At 41.0% G+C, this 20,067-nt stretch overlaps 1 protein-coding gene across 5 annotated transcripts in view; it reads left to right on the top strand.

Moving 5' to 3' along the window:
• The window catches only part of zmym2 (zinc finger, MYM-type 2), a 155,743-nt gene that overhangs the window by 11,215 nt on the left and 124,461 nt on the right, over positions 1 to 20,067 (top strand). For 2 of the 5 annotated variants that reach the window (XM_041198766.1, XM_041198762.1), the window contains exons 1-2: positions 3,909 to 4,225; positions 7,194 to 8,270. In XM_041198766.1, the coding sequence (XP_041054700.1) occupies positions 7,208 to 8,270 (1,063 nt within the window). In that variant the 5' untranslated portion in view covers positions 3,909 to 4,225; positions 7,194 to 7,207. Of the gene's footprint in view, positions 1 to 3,900; positions 4,226 to 7,193; positions 8,271 to 20,067 lie in introns of those variants that run through there. The other 3 variants (XR_005944404.1, XM_041198764.1, XM_041198763.1) reach the window with 3 other exon arrangements.

The following is a 20,067-nucleotide window of genomic DNA, read 5'->3' as shown; positions in this document are numbered from 1 at the left end:
TTCTGAAATTGTGCCTTGAACACCAAAGTTTAGGTTATTAATGTCAGTCAAGATGATCGGGGGACAAATTGCAGTAGTGAGTTGGGGGAGTATGCACAAAATTCTGAACAATACAGTGACAGGTTAGCATTGAGCAATCTTCCTTAATGAGAGTGGGTATCTCCAAAAAGATGCATACGTGAACCCCATTCATTAAAATTCAGCTCGGAGGCTTCCGTTTTCATCTTGTGCCACGGAAGGACAGGCAGTGGGTGAGGCAAAAAACATACTTCCGACAATTCATGGGTGAAACTAAGCATAGGGTTAGGCACAGAATCCAATTTAAAGAGTTCAGAAACAGCTAGTAATGGTGTTTTGGTGTGAGGGTAGCTATATAATGAGAGTTGAAAGAACATCTACAAAACGATCCACCAAAAGTAAATTAATTAAGGAAAGCAAGCATGGATTTGGTTAAGATAAATTGTGTTTAACTAATTTGAGTTTTTTGATGAGGTAAGAGTGGGTCAATGTGGACTTCAAAAAGGTGTTTGATAAAGTGCCATGTAATGGGTTTGTCTGCAAAGTTGAGCCCAGAGAATAAAAGGGACAGTGATAACATGGATACAAAGTTGGCTGCGTGACAGGAGTTTGTGGTGGTAAATGGTTTTTCAGAGGGGAGGAAATCATAGAGTGGTGTTCCCCAAGTGTCAGTACTCAGACCACTGCTTTCTTGGAGGTTACAGGGCACCATTTCAAAATTTGCAAATGACACAAAACTATTGCAAACTGTGAGGATAGTGATACACTTCAAGAGGACATAGCCTGGTGGAATGTGCGGACACATGACAAATGAAATTTAATATGGAGAAATATAAAGTGATACATTTTGCTAGGAAGAACGAGGAGAGGCAGTTTCAACTAAAGCTTATAATTCAAAAGGGGGAGGAGGTGCATGAACAAATTGTTGAAGGTGGTGGGTAGATTGAGAAAGTGGTTTAAAAACGCTTATGCGATGCTGGGCTTTATAATTAGAGGCAAAAAGTATAAAAACAAGGAAGTTACGATGAACCTTTTAAAGCATTTTTTTAATCTCAACTGAATGTTTGTTTGTTTTCAATTCTGGGCACTGCACTTTGAAGATGTGAAGGCTTTAGAGGGGGTATAGAAAAGATTTACAAGAATGGCTCCAGGGATGAGGGACTTCCGTTACATGGATAGATTAAAAAAGTTGTGATTGTTCTCTTTAGAGAAGAGAAGGTTGAGAGGAGATTTGATACAGGCATTCAAAATCATGATGGAGTAAGTCAAGAAACTGTTCCCTTTGGCAAAGGAGTTGAGGACCAGAGAACACAGATTTAAGGTGGTTGGCAAAGTAAACAATGCTGGCAGGAACAATCTTTTTTGTGCAGCAAGTGGTTCATATCTAGAATGCACTGCTGTTGATGTTGGAGGAATTATGGTTTTCAAAAGCACTCAAAGCAGGTCCCACCCACCATATGGGTCATTATTTACTTATCAGAGTGCCAGCTTTGTATCCATACCTGAAATGGTTAACAATCTTTAATCAGATTGTTTAAAACTTTGAAAAAAGATAAACGGCAAAACTCTGTTGATTCAGCAAGCTCCTGTACTGAGTATAGATTAGCATGGTAAAATGCATTTTTTTTTAGAAAAAGATTGAATGTAGATCAGCAGCTAATGTCTCTGGTCACAAACGTCACCTAATCAAACTGAGGTGTTGAACTGTAATTAAAATATTTCTTGTATGATGATCCTTAATGGTTTTAACACTAGATAATTATACAAATATTGATGGTGTTCGTTTCACTGCTTGTGCATATAGACTAAAGTGAAAGCCATTACAAAGTATTAATATAATTAGAAATTCAGATGGTGACTTGAACTGAGAATGAAGCTAGAATTTTCCAATTTCCATCTGACCCATAAATATTATTTAGTTCTGTAAATTCCCTTTGTAGCATAAAATAAAATTTATTGTATATTACTTTGATATCAAATGCCGGCACAATACTGTGCAGCCACCATCTGTTGAATGGACTTTGATAGTGTATAATATTTACAGAAGGCATTAACTACTTGCAAGAAAAAAACTATGCAACTGTTTGTAGATAGAATTATATATCATATATCATTAATCAGTTTCAGGTAGATTCATGAAGTGTAGAAAACCATCACAGTTCCTAATTCAATGTCTTTAGAATGGGTAGGGAGGATGCAGAAGAGGACTGTGAACAATTTTTAAAAATCCAGATTAATGCTCCAGGGTTGTGAGTTCAAATCCAATCAGGGCAGCCAGGGGAATTTAAATTCAATTCATTAATAAATCTGTAATCAAATGCTAGTCTCAGTAATGGTGACCACGAACTATCAGATTGTTGCATAAACACATTTAGTTCACTAACTTCCTTCAGCAGAGGAAATCTGTCCTTACAAAGTCTGACCTTCATGTGACTTCAAACCCACTGTGATGTGGTTGATTCTTAACTGCTTTTATAGTCACTCAGTTTTATCCAACTGCTACAGAAAAGTTGAATGAGAATAAGACCAAATGCACCACCTGGCATTGACCTAGATAGCAGAAATGATAAAGAGACACTCTGCCCAGTTGACCCTGCAAAATCATCCTCACTAACATCTTGAGACTTGGCTAAAATTAGGAAGAGCCATCTCACAGACTAATTAAGCAACAGCCTGACATTGGCTATAAGATACAATTCAATGAGAATGCCAATGTCCAGGCTCCTCCGTCACCATTTCCAGGTATGTTTTGTCCCACCAGCATGACAGAACCACCAGAGGTGGTGGCACAGTGGTATACAGTCAGGAGGGAGAGGCCCTGGGAGTCCTCAGCATTGTTTCCAGACCACATAAAGTCTCATGGCATCAGGTCAAACATGGACAAGAAAACCTCCTGCCAATTACTAATTTCTGCCCTCCCTCAGTTGATGAATCAGTACTTCTCCATGTTGAACTTCACTTGGAAAAAGCATTTGAGGGTAACAAGGGCATAGAATGTCCTCTGGGTGGGGGACTTCAGTGTCCATTACCAAGAGTGCCTCGATAGCACCAGTATTGATTGAGCTGGCTGAGTCTTGAAGGAAATTTCTGCCAATCTGGGGATGTGGCAGGTGGTGAGAAAAGCAACAAGAGGGGAAAAAACCTGCTTGACGTTGTCCTTGCCAATCTACCTGTTGCAGATGCATCTGTCCATGGCAGTATTTGTAGGAGTGACTATCAGGCAGCCCTTGAGCCCTTGTGGAGTTGGAAGTCCTGTCTTCACACCCTCCTCTGTGTGGTGTGTCGCTACCACTGCTAAATGGGATTGACTCCGAACAGATTCAGTAGCTCAAAACTGGGCATCCACCTGGCGCTGTGGGCCATCAGCAATAGCAGAATTGTATTCAACCACAATCTGTAACCTGATGGCATAACATGTTCCTCCCTATACCACTACTATCAACACCTTCCAAACCCGCAATCTGCACTATCTAGAAAGAAGGACAAGGACAGTAGATGCATGGGAACATGACCACCTGCAAGTTGTCCTTCCAATCTCACACCATCCTGACTTGGAACTACATCAATGTATTGCTGGGTCAAAATCCTGGAACCCCTCCCTAACATCACATTTCTGTACCTACAACCACATATACTGCAGTGGGTGACTCACCACTACTTCCAGTGCAATAAATGTTGGTTTTGCCAGCGATGACCATGTCCCAAGAAAGAATGTAAAAAGAAACCTATTTATTTCAATATGTGCTTCTTGATTTCGCTCCTACATAGCCTAGCTAAGTATTGCCTTCATGTTCTAGATATTGTCTTTTTTCCCCTCTAAATCCAGTCATTTTTCATATCCCCTTTTCTGTATCTGATTTTGGTCCAGTTCACCCTTCTCTCATTCCTATTTCTTTCCCAATCATAAGTCTCGCAAGTAAAGGAGACTTGGTCCTGTCAGTTATCCTGTCAAATAACCCTGCTGCCCTCACTGTGCTGTTACGAGCACTCACTTCCAGCAACTTGCCAGTTCAAAATCTTTTTGTCCTGAGAGTGCAGGAAAAAGTGGTCTTAACGGTGCACACTACAAGATGCCCCTCACTAGTAAGACTTGGGGCAATGATTATTCCAATAGGACATTGAGAAGAAGGGCTGGAAAATTCCTGCTCATAGCTGGATGACCTCTACAATAAAACTTGCAGCCCATGGCACATTCCCCTTGTTCAAGGTAAAGCTCATTTTGGAATTAATACTTTTATACTTGAAACCCTAAAAGGAATTAGGGTAATTATTTCAACTAATATCTGTGGTGATAGAACTGATATACAAATGAATGTTACCTCTAATAGAGAATATGCTCACTTCAGTGAACTTCTACCACCTTTGTCCTCTCTTATGGTTAGAATTTGTTGACTAAAACCATTCCTGTATATTAAATAATCTAATGCATGTTTGTGAGCCTCTGAGGTGTATACTTTCACATTGTAGAAAAGTACTTCAGGGTCAGCATGTAGCTTGTACACTCCTAAAATAATTTTCTGCACCTTCTCTAAAGTCTTCACAGCCTTCCTAAAGTGTGGTGCCCAGAATTGGTTGCAATATTGCAGTTCAGGCCAGACTAGTTTTTAGAAAGGTTCACGATAACCTCCTTGCTTTTGTAGTCTATGCCTTTATTTATAGAACTTGGGATCCTGTTTGGCTTATTAACAAATTTCTCAACCTGCCCTGCCACCTTCAACAATTTGTGCACATAATACGTCCAGGTCCCTCTGCTCTGGTGCTCCCTTCAAATTTGTATTCTTTATTTTATATTGCCTCTTTATTCTCAAACCCCCACCCCCCAAAACAAAATCCATCACTTCACGCTTCTGCTTTAAAATTGACCTGCCACGTGTTCACACATTCCACTTCTACATCCTCTTAAGTCTGTCTTTATTGTCCTCACTGTTCACAATATTCCCAAGTTTTGTATCATCTGCAAATTTTGATTTTATGCTCTACACGTCCAAACAATGGCCCTAATGCTCATTCCTGGGGAACTCCACTGCATATCTTCCTCCAGTACGAAACATAACCATTCATCACTATCCTGTTTCCTGTCTTGTCAACCAACTTCAAATTCATGCTGCCATTGTCCCTTTTATTCCATGGGCTTCAAATTTGCAGAAAGTCTATTATATGGCACTTCATCAAATGCCTCTTGAAAGTCCATTCACACCCTCATCAACCTTCTCTTTTACCAACACAAAAATAAACTCAAGCAAGTTTGTTAAACATAACTTGGCCGTAACAAACCTGTGCTGGCTTTCTTCAATTAATCCGCATTTGTCCAGGTAACTGCATATCCTGGATTATTGCTTCTAAAAGCTTTTCCCATCACCCGGGTTAAACTGACTGACCTATAGTTTCTAGGCTTATCCTTAACCCATTTTTGAACAAAAATGGTTCTATTTGCAATTCTCCAGTGCTCTGACACCACTCCTGTATCTAAGGAAGATTAGGGCCAGTGCCTCTGCAGTTTTCATTTCTGTTTCCCATGGTATCTTCAAATGTATTTGATAGAAATTTGCAAGCTATTATGGGGAACTGATGGAGTAGATAGAGAACAACTATTTTTGTTGTGAGGAGTTTTGAACTTGGGGATATCGTCTTTTGATTCGAGTCAGGGTTTGAAGTGTGCAGTTGGGAACTGAGCAAAGTTTGCAACTTGTCTGCAAATGGCATTAGTAGCTGGGTCGATTTTAATTATAAATCTGAGATTGAAAGATTTTTTTTAATCAGGGCTGCTTAGGGAGGGAATGGGGCAAAGGTTGTATCTGGAGTTTACTCAGATCAGCCACCATCTCATTGAATGGCAAAATAGGCTCAAGGGGCTAAGAGGCCTACTCTTGTTTCTAAGTATTCACCTTTATGGTTAAAAGTCCATTGTAACATACCTTAAAATTAATTGTCAATTTTTTAAGGTTTCCCATTTAAATTAAAGCCAATATGCTCAGTGAGACTCCAGATAATTAATGGTGAGCTTTTTGTCTTCATTGGTCACTTACATGTGCGCTGTGAACGTTATTAAGTCAAATGTAGAGTCTAAATGAACTTTATGGTTACTTTGTAAGGATTTCAAGTTATGAATACTAACCAATAGATGTTGGTGTTTTGATTTAGACTTCATCCACCAATGAGGCCGGAGGTCCAAGAAAAGCCCAATCTAAACCTTCAGACCCACATAATTCAAACAGGACAAACCAACAAGTGCAAATAGGGCTGGTTGTCTTTGACTTTGTGGAAAAAAATGGTCAGCAGGGCTGTTGGTCTCTTGAATGTAGTTTAGACTTCCCCATCTGACATGCAGTATTTACTCATTATCCTGGTGGAAAAGACATTTAGAAAATGTTTACATCTGTAAACGTGCAGTCCTTGCCACCTAATTATTTTTTCAAATTAAAATATTTGCGTAATCCAAGAATAAATATTTTTTCTAGATTATTGGTTCAATTACTGTAATCGCTAGAGAAATACCACTCCCCCTTCACAACCCCTCCACCTAACCCCTTTTGCTTTTGTCCTGTTAGTCTTGTGCTTTTATTCAGTATTTAGTTAAAGTGATATCAGACCTGGTTTGTCTTGGCCAGAAATGTAACAATCTGCTGTGCCCTCCCTTCCAATTAACTTATTTCTATTTCCATTCACTGCCTCTATTTCTGTGTATCCATCAAAATTCTGCAGTATATTTTCTGCTATCCCAGTGTGCCACACATTTACTTTGTCACTTTCCATGCAAATGACATGGTATTCACTTTAAATTTGTTTTTCACTGTCACATTCTTGGGAATTATGGTTTTTTTTTAAAAAAAATTGAACACCTTGGATTCTTGGAATGTTTTTTAGAATGTACAAGCTGCAAAATATTGTTTCATATGGGGAAAAAGTACATGTTCTGGTGTTTCACAATTTTGTGACAATCAGAAACATTAGTATTCTTTTCCCTGACAGCTTGGCTCAATAGAGCCAATGTTCATCATTCACAAACAAAAATTTCACTTATCCAGGCTGGGTGGATATGATTGCATTGCGAGTCCAATCAATAAGTTAGTTTTCAAATCAAGTTACTGCTTAAACTTTAACCTTTGAGATAATACTGCATACAAGTAATTCTTACTAGGATAGAAATAACCTAACGTTCTTTCTTTTTAATACAGCTGATACTTGAGACATGAATGTTGGAAATAATGAAGCTATAGGTATGAGCTCAGCACCAGAAGACCAGTACATTGAACAACAAAAATACTTTGGAATTGGAGAAGTACAGGGTGATCTCAATATGTCAGCTGCAATCTCAAATGCAGCTACGGCCTTTGACTCTCAAAATTTGAGCAATCATGTCGAAACCAACTCTGATAACTCCTGTTGGAAGCCTATAGAAGGCAGTATCACGTGTTCCCAGAATGAGGAGGAGGATGATGATGTTGTTTTTGTTGAACCTTCCTTTTCTGCAAATTGTCCTGCAACCACACGAGTAGATAGAACCAGTGCCTCACTTGCAGTGCTTCAAAATCCAGAATCCATAGGAAATGAAATGAATATATCGTTGCCACCATTAGGAAAAGATTTTATGTCCCCAGTGGAGCCCATCATAATTGATGATGAGGAAGAAGGAAACCCTGAACCAGGAAAAGTTGCCAACGTTGCCACATCTGGAAGATGTGCTGAAAGAAATGGATTCAGTGAACCAACCATGGATTTTTCATCACCTGACTTGGGTGGCCAAAAAGTTGGTTTCCATAATATTGCAGTGCAGTATGTAGATAATCAGGGTTTATTTTGTCCTCCAAATTTGGAGAATAACAATTTAAATTGGGAAAGCAGAACAGGCATAAAGGAAGTTGACTTGAATGAATGCCACCCTTTACAACCAACAATGCTTTCAGACCCCAGGAGAGGTAATATTTTGCGAGCAAATGGAGAAGCGTTAAATCAGGGTATAAGCACTGAACCAGACTCTGAGATACAAATAACTTGTGTCACCACATTAGATGCCGGTTCAAAACCAGTCATAAATGAAGCACCAGCCCAACGTTCTGGGGGAACGGATTTAGATTTAATGATTTGCAATGTAACCTCTCTTCAAGACCAGAAATTTGAAGGTGCAGATGAGGGAGTACAGAAACAAGCTTTTCCATATGGCATGGGAGCTTCTAACTCGGACAACATGGATGGCGCTGGGGGTGGATTTATAAATGGCGAATCTGCGCTTTTGACATCACAGCACAAACTTGGTGAGTAATTTTTAACATAAATGTGTCTGCAAGTGAGTAAATCACTATTACATGAATCTGTATCCACCATTTTGATGACTCAAAATACTCAGATCATTTTAAAAATAAATCTAGAACTAGTGGTTGATTTTCCTGTGCTAATGCACGTAGGAAGTCGAAATCAAAAGGAATATTCAGGACGGGAAAGTGTTGCTTAATTCCACCTGCATAAGAATGAGTGGATGGCAATGGGAGATGAGGGTGCAGGAGCGAGGCTATGAGGTCAGCGGATGGGAATGAGGAGGATATGATTGAGGAAGGGCAGGCATTCAGTAACCAGAGCAGTGGAAGTGGAATGGCTTTTTCGCGTTAGAAGAGGTTGCTAAAGTATTACTTGGGGATTGTACCCCAGAATGTTGATCTTTGGGAGTTGGGGAAATGCCTGGAATGTTAATTGTTCATAGCTGCATGAAGTGGGGGAACCACTTGAGATGTTCATTGGGTGCAAGGGAGGCCAGAATGTCGTCATGCTGGTGCAGGCTTAAGGCCAAGCTGTTAAGAGGGTGTAACTCTTTCGAGTACAAACCCATTTCCATCTATTTCAGATGAAGTTACATTGTTTCATAGTTTGCCATTCTGAGATTTGAACTCTTGATACTCTTTTGAGTAAACCTGTTTCCATCTGTTTCAGATGAAGTTACATTGTTTCATAGTTTGCCATCATGAGATTTGAACTCTTGATCTGGGGGTTACAAACCCAGTACCATAACCACTTGGCTATTTAGGCCAAGCTAAAAAATTGTTTTTTTTTTTATAGTTTGCCATTGTGAGATTTGAACTCTTGATCTTGGGTTTACAAACCCAGTACCATAACCACTTGGCTATTTAGGCCAAGCTCAAACTCTTTCGAGTACAAACCCGTTTCCATCTGTTTCAGATGAAGTTACATTGTTTCATAGTTTGCCATTGTGAGATTTGAACTCTTGATCTTGGGGTTACAAACCCAGTACCATAACCACTTGGCTATTTAGGCCAAGCTCAAATTCAAACACCTTGTAACTCTTTCGAGTACAAACCCGTTTCCATCTGTTTTTCAGATGAAGTTACATTGTTTCATGGTTTGCCAGTGTGAGATTTGAACTCTTGATCTTGGGGTTACAAACCCAGTACCATAACCACTTGGCTATTTAGGCCGAGCCCAAATCTTAACTCCTTGAACTCGGGTTACAAGCCCAGTACCATAACCACTTGGCTATTTAGGCCAAGCCCTGAGCCTATGTAACTCTTTCGAGTACAAACACGTTTCCATCTGTTTATTCAGATGAAGTTACATTGTTTCATAGTTTGCCATTGTGAGATTTGAACTCTTGATCTTGGGGTTACAAACCTAGTACCATAACCACTTGGCTATTTAGGCCAAGCTCTGGTGCAGGCTTAAGAGGGTGTTCTGGACTCTGGAGAATAACAAGTTACACAGGTTTCATATGGCTATTAGTGGTTGAGTGGTGGAGCATGACATTCTAATTTGGTGTGAATTCACTGATAAAGTGGCAAGCATGGAGAAGTTATGTAGCATTGCAAGGAAGTGGATGGGGGAAAAGATGGCTTATACAGGGCCTGGGAGCAAGCGGAAGCAGTTAACTATATGTGGATTCATGATTTTACTGTAGCCCTGCTAAGAAAGTTGGGCAGGTTGGGTGAGATTCCAGTCCACGCAGAGTTCATGAACTGGCCATTGGAGGGGCTACTTAATGATGAGGTGCTGAGCACTTTGTGTGGAGGGGAAGTTAGACTGCTGATGGGTCTGAGAAGGAGTGTTTTGTCTAGGGTATTTGTGTAGGGTCTACTTGTTTGGTTTACTTTCCTATACCATGACTACTGGCTAAGGCAATCTGAGCTGCCCCCCTCTGATGCCAGGTGGTCAGAGCCAGAAAGTGCATGGAGACTAAAATGTTTTTTCATTGTTAATTGCCCCCTTTGGTCGAGGGCCTTTTGACACCACTGTGCCAGCCAATGAATTGGAGGTGGGGTGGAACTTATAACAAACCATGCATTTCGGTGCAAACAGCAAAGCTAACTCTATATTTAGCGTCTGCAATAAACTGAACCCATTAAAAATGCTTTTTTTTCTAGCTCATATTTGTAGTTGGTATTTAGAGATTATTGACTTCAAAATCCTACCTGTTTTGAAAAGTGAATTCGGACATAGAACTAGCAACTTTTCAAGTAAGTTAGACGAGCTTGTTAAACAGGGAACTGCCTGGTAGTGGCAATTAACTGTCAATCAGCTGAAAGCAGTTGGTTCAATAGGTGTTAATTACTGTAGCAGGAAGCTGGACTAGCTGATGATTTATTAGAGGGTCTATATAAGAGATAGGCTTTTCAAACTGCACGAGGAGACGGGTGGATTCGCCTGAGTAAGACGGAGGCCAAGTGAGTAGCAAATTAGCTGCATGGGGGAAAGTGGTGTGGCATACATAGGAATTATTCTAAGTTAATTAAGAAAGTAATTGAATGAAGCCAACTAAACAACATTACAGTGCTAATACCAATTATTGTATATTATGGTATAATGAGTCCAAAACAAGTCATTAGCTCAAGCAGGTTTATTTTCAAGACAGCTCAGCAGGGTGACTGACTCCCAGTTCCTTCCACCTCAGTGTCACAGCTGCCCCCCTTTATAGATGAGCCAATGCCCATCACCTGTTTTATTAATGCAATTGCCAAGATAGTTGTTATTGGAACTTGACAATGTAATTACTGATACATTGACATAGCCCATAAAGGAGCGGGGCTTTGGAGAGAGAGCGTCGGGAATTTGCAGATAAAATCTAAAAGTGATGTCACAGGAGTCCCATAAGTTGAGTGGCTGGTAAGTATCGACCTTTCCAGACTCAGCACAGAGACGACAATTGATGAGTGACATGTGAGTTATTATATTATACCTTATTTTATTAAACAGTTTCTATAAAGTTTAAGGTTTGTCAGTACAGCTTGGCCATGTGGAATGTGCATCCTGCAGGATGTGGGAAGTCATGCAGGCACAAAGTGCCCTTGATCACTACATCTGCAGGAAGTGTCATTAGCTGCAGAATCTTGAGCCCTGGGTTGAGGAGCTCAAGCGGCAGCTAAAGTCATTGGTGTGGTTTGCGTGGATAGCACGTTGAGAGGTGGTCACACTGCAGCTAAGACGTCCACAGGCAGAGAAGGAATAAGTAACCGGCAGAACATCTAATAGAAACAGGCAGGTAATGCAGGAATCACCTGGGGCTATCTCTGTCTCTAACTACTTTTCCATTTTGGATACTGATGAGCGAGATGGTTCCTCAGAGGATTGTAGCAAGAGCTAAGCTTGTACCATGGGTGACTCAGATGCACAGGAAGGGCGGAAGACGAGTGAAAGTCTATAGTGGTAGGGAATTCCATAGTTAGAGCAGTCAGGTGTTTCTGCTGCAGTAGACATCACTGCAGGGTGGTATGTTGCATCCCTGGTGCCAGGGCCAAGGATGTCACAGAGTGGCTGTATGGCATTATTTTGGGGGAGAGTGAACTGCCTGCGGTCTTGGTCCACATTGGGACCAATGACGAAGGAGGTCCTGAAAGCAGATTTAAGGGAGTTGGGAAGGGAATTAAAGAAGCAAGACTTCAGGAGCAGTAATCTCAGGATTACTCCTGGTGCCATGTGCCAGTGTGCATAAGAATAGGAAGATTAATCAGTTGAACACTTGGCTAGAGAAAAGAAGTAAGAGGGAGGGCTTTCGATTTTTGAGGCCTTGGGATCAGTTCTGGAGCAGGTGGGACCTGCACAAGAAGGACGAGTTGCACCTCAACAGGACTGGAACTGATTTCTTAGGGAGTTTTGCTAGTGCTGTTGGAGAAGGTTTAAACTATATTGACAGTGGGATGGGAACCTGGGGGGGAAATTCAGAGTGGAGAGTAGAGAAACTGGCAGTAGAGGAGTATTAACTGATAAGGAGGATATAGCAGAGTAGTATCAAGGTAGGTCGAATACTTGGAGAGTTTGATAGAATTAGAGTAAGCAATAGTAAGTCATTAGATGGGGTCAGAGTAAGGGAGGAAAGTAAAAAAAAAAGTCTAAATCACGGCTAATGTAAATTAACAGTGTGGTTAATAAGATTGGTGAACTACAGGCACAGGCTGACAAATGGAATTATGATATTGCTGGAATAGAAACCTGGCTCAAAGAAGGACAGGACTGGGCATTAAGTATTCTTGGGTATAAGGTGTTTAGGAGAGATAGGAAAAGAAGAAAAGGCGGGGAGTGACAGTATTGATTAAATATGGCATTACAGTACTGGAGAGAGAGGATGTTCCAGAGGGGTGAAGCCAGAATCTCTTTGGCAAGAGGTAAGGAATGAAAAAGGTACAATAACATTGATCGGTGTAGTATATAGACCACCAACTAGTGGAAGCGATGTCAAGAAACAAATTTGCAAAGAAATTACAGGGAGGTGCAAGAATTATGGAGTAATTATAATGGGGACTTCAATTATCCAAATATAGACTTGGATAGGAGTAGTGCAAAGGGACAAGAGGGGTGACAGTTCATAGAAAATTGAATATTCTAGAATATAGAATATTCATTCAAGATAATTTCCTGCAACAATATGTTTCCGGTCCAGTGAGAGGAAAGGCACTGCTGGACCTGGTTCTGGGGAGTGAGTTGGCCCAAGTGGATCAAATATCAGTGGGAGAGTATTTAGGGGACAGTGACCATTGTATCATTTAGATTGGCCATGGAAGAGGACAAGGAACAATGGAGAACAGGGATAATTAATTGGGGGAAAGCCAACTTTGGTGGGGTGAGAATGCATCTGGGTCATGAGTAGGAATCAAATGTTAGCAGAAAAGATGGTGGTGGAAGAATAGGCTGCCATCAAAGAAAATGTATTGCAGGCAATGTTGAGATATATTCCCTGATGGGGAAAGGCAGGACAAATAAATCTAGAGCGCCCTGGATGATGAGAGAGATAGAGGTGAAGTTGAAAAGGAAGAAGTGCATGTATGAAAGCTGTCAGGTAGAAAATACAATGGAGAACCGGGCTGAGTATAAAAGGATCAGAGAGAGGTAAAAACTTAATAAGAAAAGCAAGGTGAGAGCATGAAAAGAGACTGGCAGCAAACATAAAAGAGAATCCTAAGGTCTAATATAAGCATATAAATAATAAAAGGGTGATAAAAAGAGTAGGGCTGATTAGGGATCAAAAAGGGGACTTGTACATGGAGGCAGGAGAAGTAACAGAGGCATCAAACAAGTACTTTGCAACTGTCTTTACAAAGGAAGAAGATGCTATTCAGGATGAGGTGAGTGTGGCAATAACTGCTACACGAGAAGAATTTACAATTGAGAAGGAGGAGGTTTAAGAAAGGCTTTGTTCACTTAAAATTGATAATGTACCAGGACCAGATGAGATGCCTCCAAGGGTACTAAGGGAAATGAGAGTAGAAACTGCAGAGGCACTAGTGATAATCTTCTAGTGTTCCTTAGACACAAGGATGGTGTCAGAGGACAGGGGAATTGTGAATGTTACACCCTTGTTCAAAAAAGGGTGCAAGGATAAAGCTGGCAACTACAGACTAGTCAGTTTGACTTCAGTGATAGGGAAACTTCTGGAAACCATAGTTCGGGACAAAATCAGCAATCAGCAGGATAATTAAGGAAAGCCAGCATGGATTCATTAAGGGAAAATCATGTTTAATTAACTTGCTGGAGTTTTTTGAGAAGATAACAGAGAAGGTTGATAAGGGCAACACTGTCGATGTGGTGTATATGGATTTTCAGAAGGAGTTCGATACAGTGCTGCACAACAGATTAATGAGCAAAATTCTAGCTCATGGAATAGAAGGGAGAGTAGGCACATGGATAAGGAATTGTCTGAGTGACAGGAAACAAAAAGTAGTGGTTAATGGATGTTTTCAGATTGGAGGAAGGTTTGTAGTTCCCCAGGGGTCACTGTTGGGACCATTGCTCCTCCTGATAGATATTATTGACCTAGACCACGGGATTCAGGGCATGATTTCAAAATTTGCAGCTGGATATGAAGATTGAAAACATTTTCAACTGTGATGAGGATAGTCTTGAACTTCAAAAGGACATAAGTATATTTGTAGTTTGGGCAGACAAGTGGCACATGACGTTCAATGCAGAAAAGTGTGAGATGATTCATTTTGGCAGGAAGGATATGGAGAGACAGTATAAAATAAAGGGTGAAATTTTAAAGGAGGTGCAGGAACAGAGGGTTCTCAGTGTATATGTACATGGGTCTTTGAGGATGGCAGGGCATGTTGAGAACAGTTAGTAAAGCATATAGTTTCTTAGGCTTTAATTAAAAGGGGCATAGAATACAAGAGTAAGGAGGCCATGTTGAACTTGTATAAGGCAGTAGTTAGGCCTCAGCTGGAGTTCTGGGTGCCACACTTGAGGATGGATGTGAAGGCACTGGAGAGAGTACAGAGGAGATTCATAAGACTGATTCCAGGGGTGAAGAACTGCAGCTATGAGGATAGATTGGAGAGGTTGGGACTATTTTCCTTGGAGAAAAGAAGGCTGAGAGGAGGGTTGATTGAGGTATTCAAGATCTTGAGAGGTATGGGCAAGTTAAGTAATGAGAAACTGTACTCACTCAAGGGAGCGTCAAGAACTAGAGGGCACAGATTCAGAATAATTGACAGAAGGACAAAAAGTGATGAGGAAAATTTTTTCACCGAGAGGATGGTTGGAATCTGGAATGAACTTCATGAGAGGCTGGTGGAGGCAGGTTCGACTGAGATATTCAAAAGGCAGTTGGATTGCTATCTAAAAAGGGAGAATGTGCAAGGTTACAGGGATAAGGCAGGGGTATTGGCCTAGGTTGAATGCTATTTCAGAGAGCCATTGCGGTCTTGATGTGCCAAATGGCCGCCACCTGCACTATAATTCTGTGAAAAGCTACAACGGGTTGTCAGTTGACGCTTTTGTTTTGCTTCCAAGTAATCTTTTATTTTTAACATAAAGATATTCTGTTACTAAAAAAGTTTTTTTTTGGAAAACAAAGGTTAAGAAAACTTACAGAAACCATTTTAATTAATTTCTGTGGAAAAGAAAGTGGAACACCACTGTGATCAGATTTTGCAGACAGTGGAATGTTTGCATAATTGGTTAGCATTATAAGTACAAACGTGACAAAAACCATGATGACAGTAAGTAAACTCTACACAGTCAGACATTGCACATGACATTGCACATGAGTAGGGAGCAAGACTTAAAGTAAGATTAAATGACGATGAATAATTGGAGCATAGCACAGATATAAAGTGATTTTCAAGTTATGCACTCTGTCCTTAATTTTGTTATTTAGCAATACAAATAAAAATTTCAGGTAGTTTGGGAAGCAAAATAGGGGTATAGATTTTCTGCACTGCACACTGGAGGGCAAGCAAACACAAAACTGAAGAGCAATAACTGGCAGATAGGTGTAATTTCAACAGGATAAATTGCAGGTGCCTTTTTTTTCTTCCCCACCCCATTTCACCCGTGCATACCTGCACATTGTCTCCTTGATTTTAGAAGAACAGTATAACTCTAACTCAAACTAAGCTTTTAAAATATGTCCTCTAACTTCGCTACAAACAATATTTTTTATTATTCCTTCAAGGGATGTGAGCATTGTTTGCAAGGCCAGTATTTGATGCTCATCCCTAATTTCCCTTGAGCGTTAACCATGCTTCTGTGGATCTGGAGTCTATTGTAGGCCAGGTCAGATAAGGACGGCAGATTTCCTTTCCTTAAAAATATTAATGAATCTGATGTGTTTTTGCGACGATTGATGATGGTTGTCATTACCATCATCACTGAGACTAGCTTCCAATTCCAGATTTATTAATTGAATTTAAATTCCACTAGCTGCCGTGATTGGATTTGAGTCCATGTCCCCAGAGCATTGGCTTTAGCCCCTGGAGTACCAGCCCAGTGACATTACCACCATGCACCATCTCCCAATTTTGAAAGACGATTGAGTAGAAACTGCCAATACTGATGCCTCCTAGGAAATTAGGTACACGTTATATACCCAGACAACAATTTGGTCCAAATTCAGCTCAAGAATAACAGCATTGGGCAAAATTATCCAGTCCAAAGCTGGGCTGTTATGAGTGGCTAAGAAAATATGAAAATGATGGGCAGAGAGCAATCACGTAACTCTTTCGAGTACAAACACGTTTTCCATCTGTTCCTATTCAGATGAAGTTACATTGTTTCATAGTTTGCCATTGTGAGATTTGAACTCTTGATCTTGGGGTTACAAGCCCAGTACCATAACCACTTAGCTATTTAGGCCAAGCTCAGTACTGCTAATTCACTTACTTTCTGCCTCAGTCTTGAATTGGTCCAGCCTCCTCTTGGTGTGCAAAATGTCAGCACATGTTGCACAAACTGGCAATGCATTCGAAGGTTTACTGCTTTTTCAGAAAGTTTTTCAAACTTCCTAACATCTAAGATAGTCTACTTCTGTGTAGTTCAGACGCATGTCCTATTTTTCTCCCTGAACTGTCAAACTGGAATCATTTATCTATGGGAATGCAGTTCAGCCCTTACGTGACTTTGTGTACCTTTATCAGATTGCCTCTATGTCTTTGCTGCTCTAAAGTAAATAGACCCAGTTTCTTAAGTCCATCTGTGTAACCATGATTCTTTAAGCAACGAACCCTTCTCGTGGCTCCCCTCTGAACATTTTCCAAGGTCAAATATTAGCTTGCTTCTAATTGATCGTTCCCTTATTTCTAGATTCCCCAGTCAGGGGGAACTGCCTCTGTGTCTTCTAAAACTGGAGGAACAGCACCTCATCTTCCGACTAGGCACTTTACAGCCTTCTGGACTGAATATTGAATTCAACAACTTTAGATCTTGAACTCCCTCCTCCATCCCCAACCCCTTTCCGTTTCTTCCCCCTTCCTTTTGTTTTTTCCAATAATTTATATCGATTTTTCTTTTCCCACCTATTTCCATTATTTTTAAATCTTGTATGCCCTGCTAGTCTTTCCACCCCACCCCCACTAGAGCTGTACCTTGAGTGCCCTGCCATCCATTCTTAATTAGCACATTTGTTCAGATAATATCACCACCTTCAACACTTCTTTGTTCTTTTGTCTGTGATATCTTTTGATTATCTGCTCCTATCACTGCTTGCTTGTCCCTATAACCATACCACACCACCACCCCCCCCCCCCAAAACCAGCTTATATTTCACCCCTCTTCCAACATTCAATCAGTTCTTTTAAAGGGTCATGAGGACTCGAAACGTCAACTCTTTTCTTCTCCGCCGATGCTGCCAAACCTGCTGAGTTTTTCCAGGTAATTCTGTTTTTGTTTTGGATTTCCAGCATCCGCAGTTTTTTGTTTTTATCTCTGTTTCTTCTACCCTGTCGAGCTCCATCAGTGTCTTGTTAGTTTCAATAAGATCACCTCATTCCTCTAAACTCCAGAATATACCCAGTGGGAGCACTGCCACCCGCAAGTTCCCCTTTAAGTCATACACCCATCCTGACTTGGAACTATATCACTGTTGCTGGTCAAAACCCTGGAACTCCCAAATGCTCATAAATACAGAAGTACTGTGTTACAAGATGGTCTACGTATGTTCCTAGCAATTTTATTCTGAAGTGCTACTTTGGTCATTTAGATGACTTGTTAGTCTATAATGACTGAACTGTCATTCCCAGAGCCCTTGGGCTAGACCTTCTCCAACAGTTACATCTGGGTATTACTAATGCAGGACTAGGGCTGGCAATTCCATCTGGTGGCCAGGTATCTCCAGAGCTATTGAAGACACAATTTCCATTGGACTACTTGTGTCATCCATAGACAAGACCAAAATGAATCACCAATGGCGTCCTCCTTCCCATCCAAATCATGGGAGCGTCTTGGAATGGATCTTTTTGTCTTCAAGGATAAAACCTTTCTTATCCTCGTGGATTATTATTCTCGTTGGATCAAAGTCAAATGGTCACATGGGCCCATCTTGAATGATGGTCATTGCTGTGCTCAAGGAAATTTTTGTCATGCATGGCATCCCTGATTTAGTTGTCTCTGACAACGGTCCGTAATTTGCCAATAACTACTTTAAATGCTTCACTGAGGCTACGGCTTTGTCCACATCAGCTTGCCCGGATACCAACGAGCCAATGGGGAGGTCAAAAGAATGGTCCTTACTGTCAAATCTAGTTGAAAAATGATGACCTTGACCTAGCCTGGCTGAGTTACTGGTCTACACCATTACAGACGGCCTGGCTCTTCAGAACCCTTGATAGGTAGAAGGTCCAGAATCTCCCACATATCCTTCCATGTCTCAAGGTGACAGAGATAGAAAAGGTTTTGGGAAAAAGAGGACCACTACCATGTGCACCAGACCCTGACGTACAACCACCAAGCACAGTATTTACCAGCACTGTCACCAGGGAAGCCTGTCTGAGACCAGAACCAGTCCAGCTAGGTTTTGAGTCAGTCTGTTCATCCAAGCTCCTGTTTTGTGTGCACTGATCATGCCGTCCTCAGGCGGTATAGATCTGCATTGGTATCCACCAGCAGACAACCTTTACAGGACTGGATTGACTACCTGCAAGACTGAGAAGACAACACAACCGACTCACTAGATGCTTCACAGGCCCCTCCGCAAGAAGACTGTGGACCCTAGCCCTCTTCAAAAGGAAACGAGTATATAATCAGACTGTCTGGTCAAACTACTGACACCTTTCCCAATGACATGAGGGGGATGTGGGATGTGTAAATATTTAATAAGTAGAATGAAAGACTTGGGGGAGATGTGGTATAAAGAGTTAACAGCTATTATGCTAACGTTAATATACATCATGAGTTATATCAGATCACCTGTTACTGGAACCCAGAGAGAAATGATTCTGGCAGAAACCATGTGCTTATCTATTCCTGTACATTGTTGTGTATAGTTAAGTGCTTGGAAGCTCCTGGATGTGTTGTTTGCAGTGGCCTTTGTTAAATGCACCCTGGGACTGTTTATGATACTTTATTATTATGTCATTGTGAATGCTCGACTGAGTCCCAAGAGCTACAGTGACCTCATGGTTGGGGGCAGGGGTGGTGGATGGGGTCTCAGTTCACAGTATGATTGACAGTTTGATTAATCTCTTAAAGGATTAGCTATCTCTGTGGGGTCTGAATAGAAGTTTGTTTTTATAAGAGATTAACCACTTGAGATTTCAAAGCTTTGAATGAGTTTCGTGAATGGGAGTTTTTTTTTCATTTGAGTTTATATGAGTGTGAGCTGTATTAGATTGTTAGTATTATTTTCATCTCCACATGGCTCTTGAGGTCTGCCCGTACTGGATGCTGGGTGAGTGGCTATGGAGTTGGCATGGGGCAGGTATGAGGGGGAATGGGGTTTGGGCAGGGGCATGAGTTGGCATGGGGAGCTATACATGTGTAAGGGAGATGGGTAAGGGACATGTTGGCATAGAGGGGCCACTGGTAGTATGAAGGGGCATATTGTGAGGATGGGGGCATGAGTAGGCATGAAGTGGCAATGGTGTGTGGATGAGCTTTTGAGAGATAGAGAGCCTAATAGCTTCTAAAGCAACTGGAACAATGTCCCAAAGAACTAAGATGGGTCTTTTAACCAACATGCTTTGGTGCTTGGCCACTCCATGGCCTGCTAGGATCTGCTTCCGGTTCAGCCAGTTCTTTTCTGCCCCCACGTCCCTGTATTAAAAATTGGGATCCAACAGTGCCTTTTAATCTGAGGCAGGGCTGATCCCAGTAACCCTTTTAGGATTAAAAAAAAACTTAGGC

Source organism: Carcharodon carcharias, chromosome 11, assembly GCF_017639515.1.
Source record: "Carcharodon carcharias isolate sCarCar2 chromosome 11, sCarCar2.pri, whole genome shotgun sequence".
NCBI classification, from domain to species: domain Eukaryota; kingdom Metazoa; phylum Chordata; class Chondrichthyes; order Lamniformes; family Lamnidae; genus Carcharodon; species Carcharodon carcharias.
The sequence above is the reverse complement of the archived record's forward strand: the minus strand, read 5'-3'. Positions and strand labels throughout refer to the sequence as shown.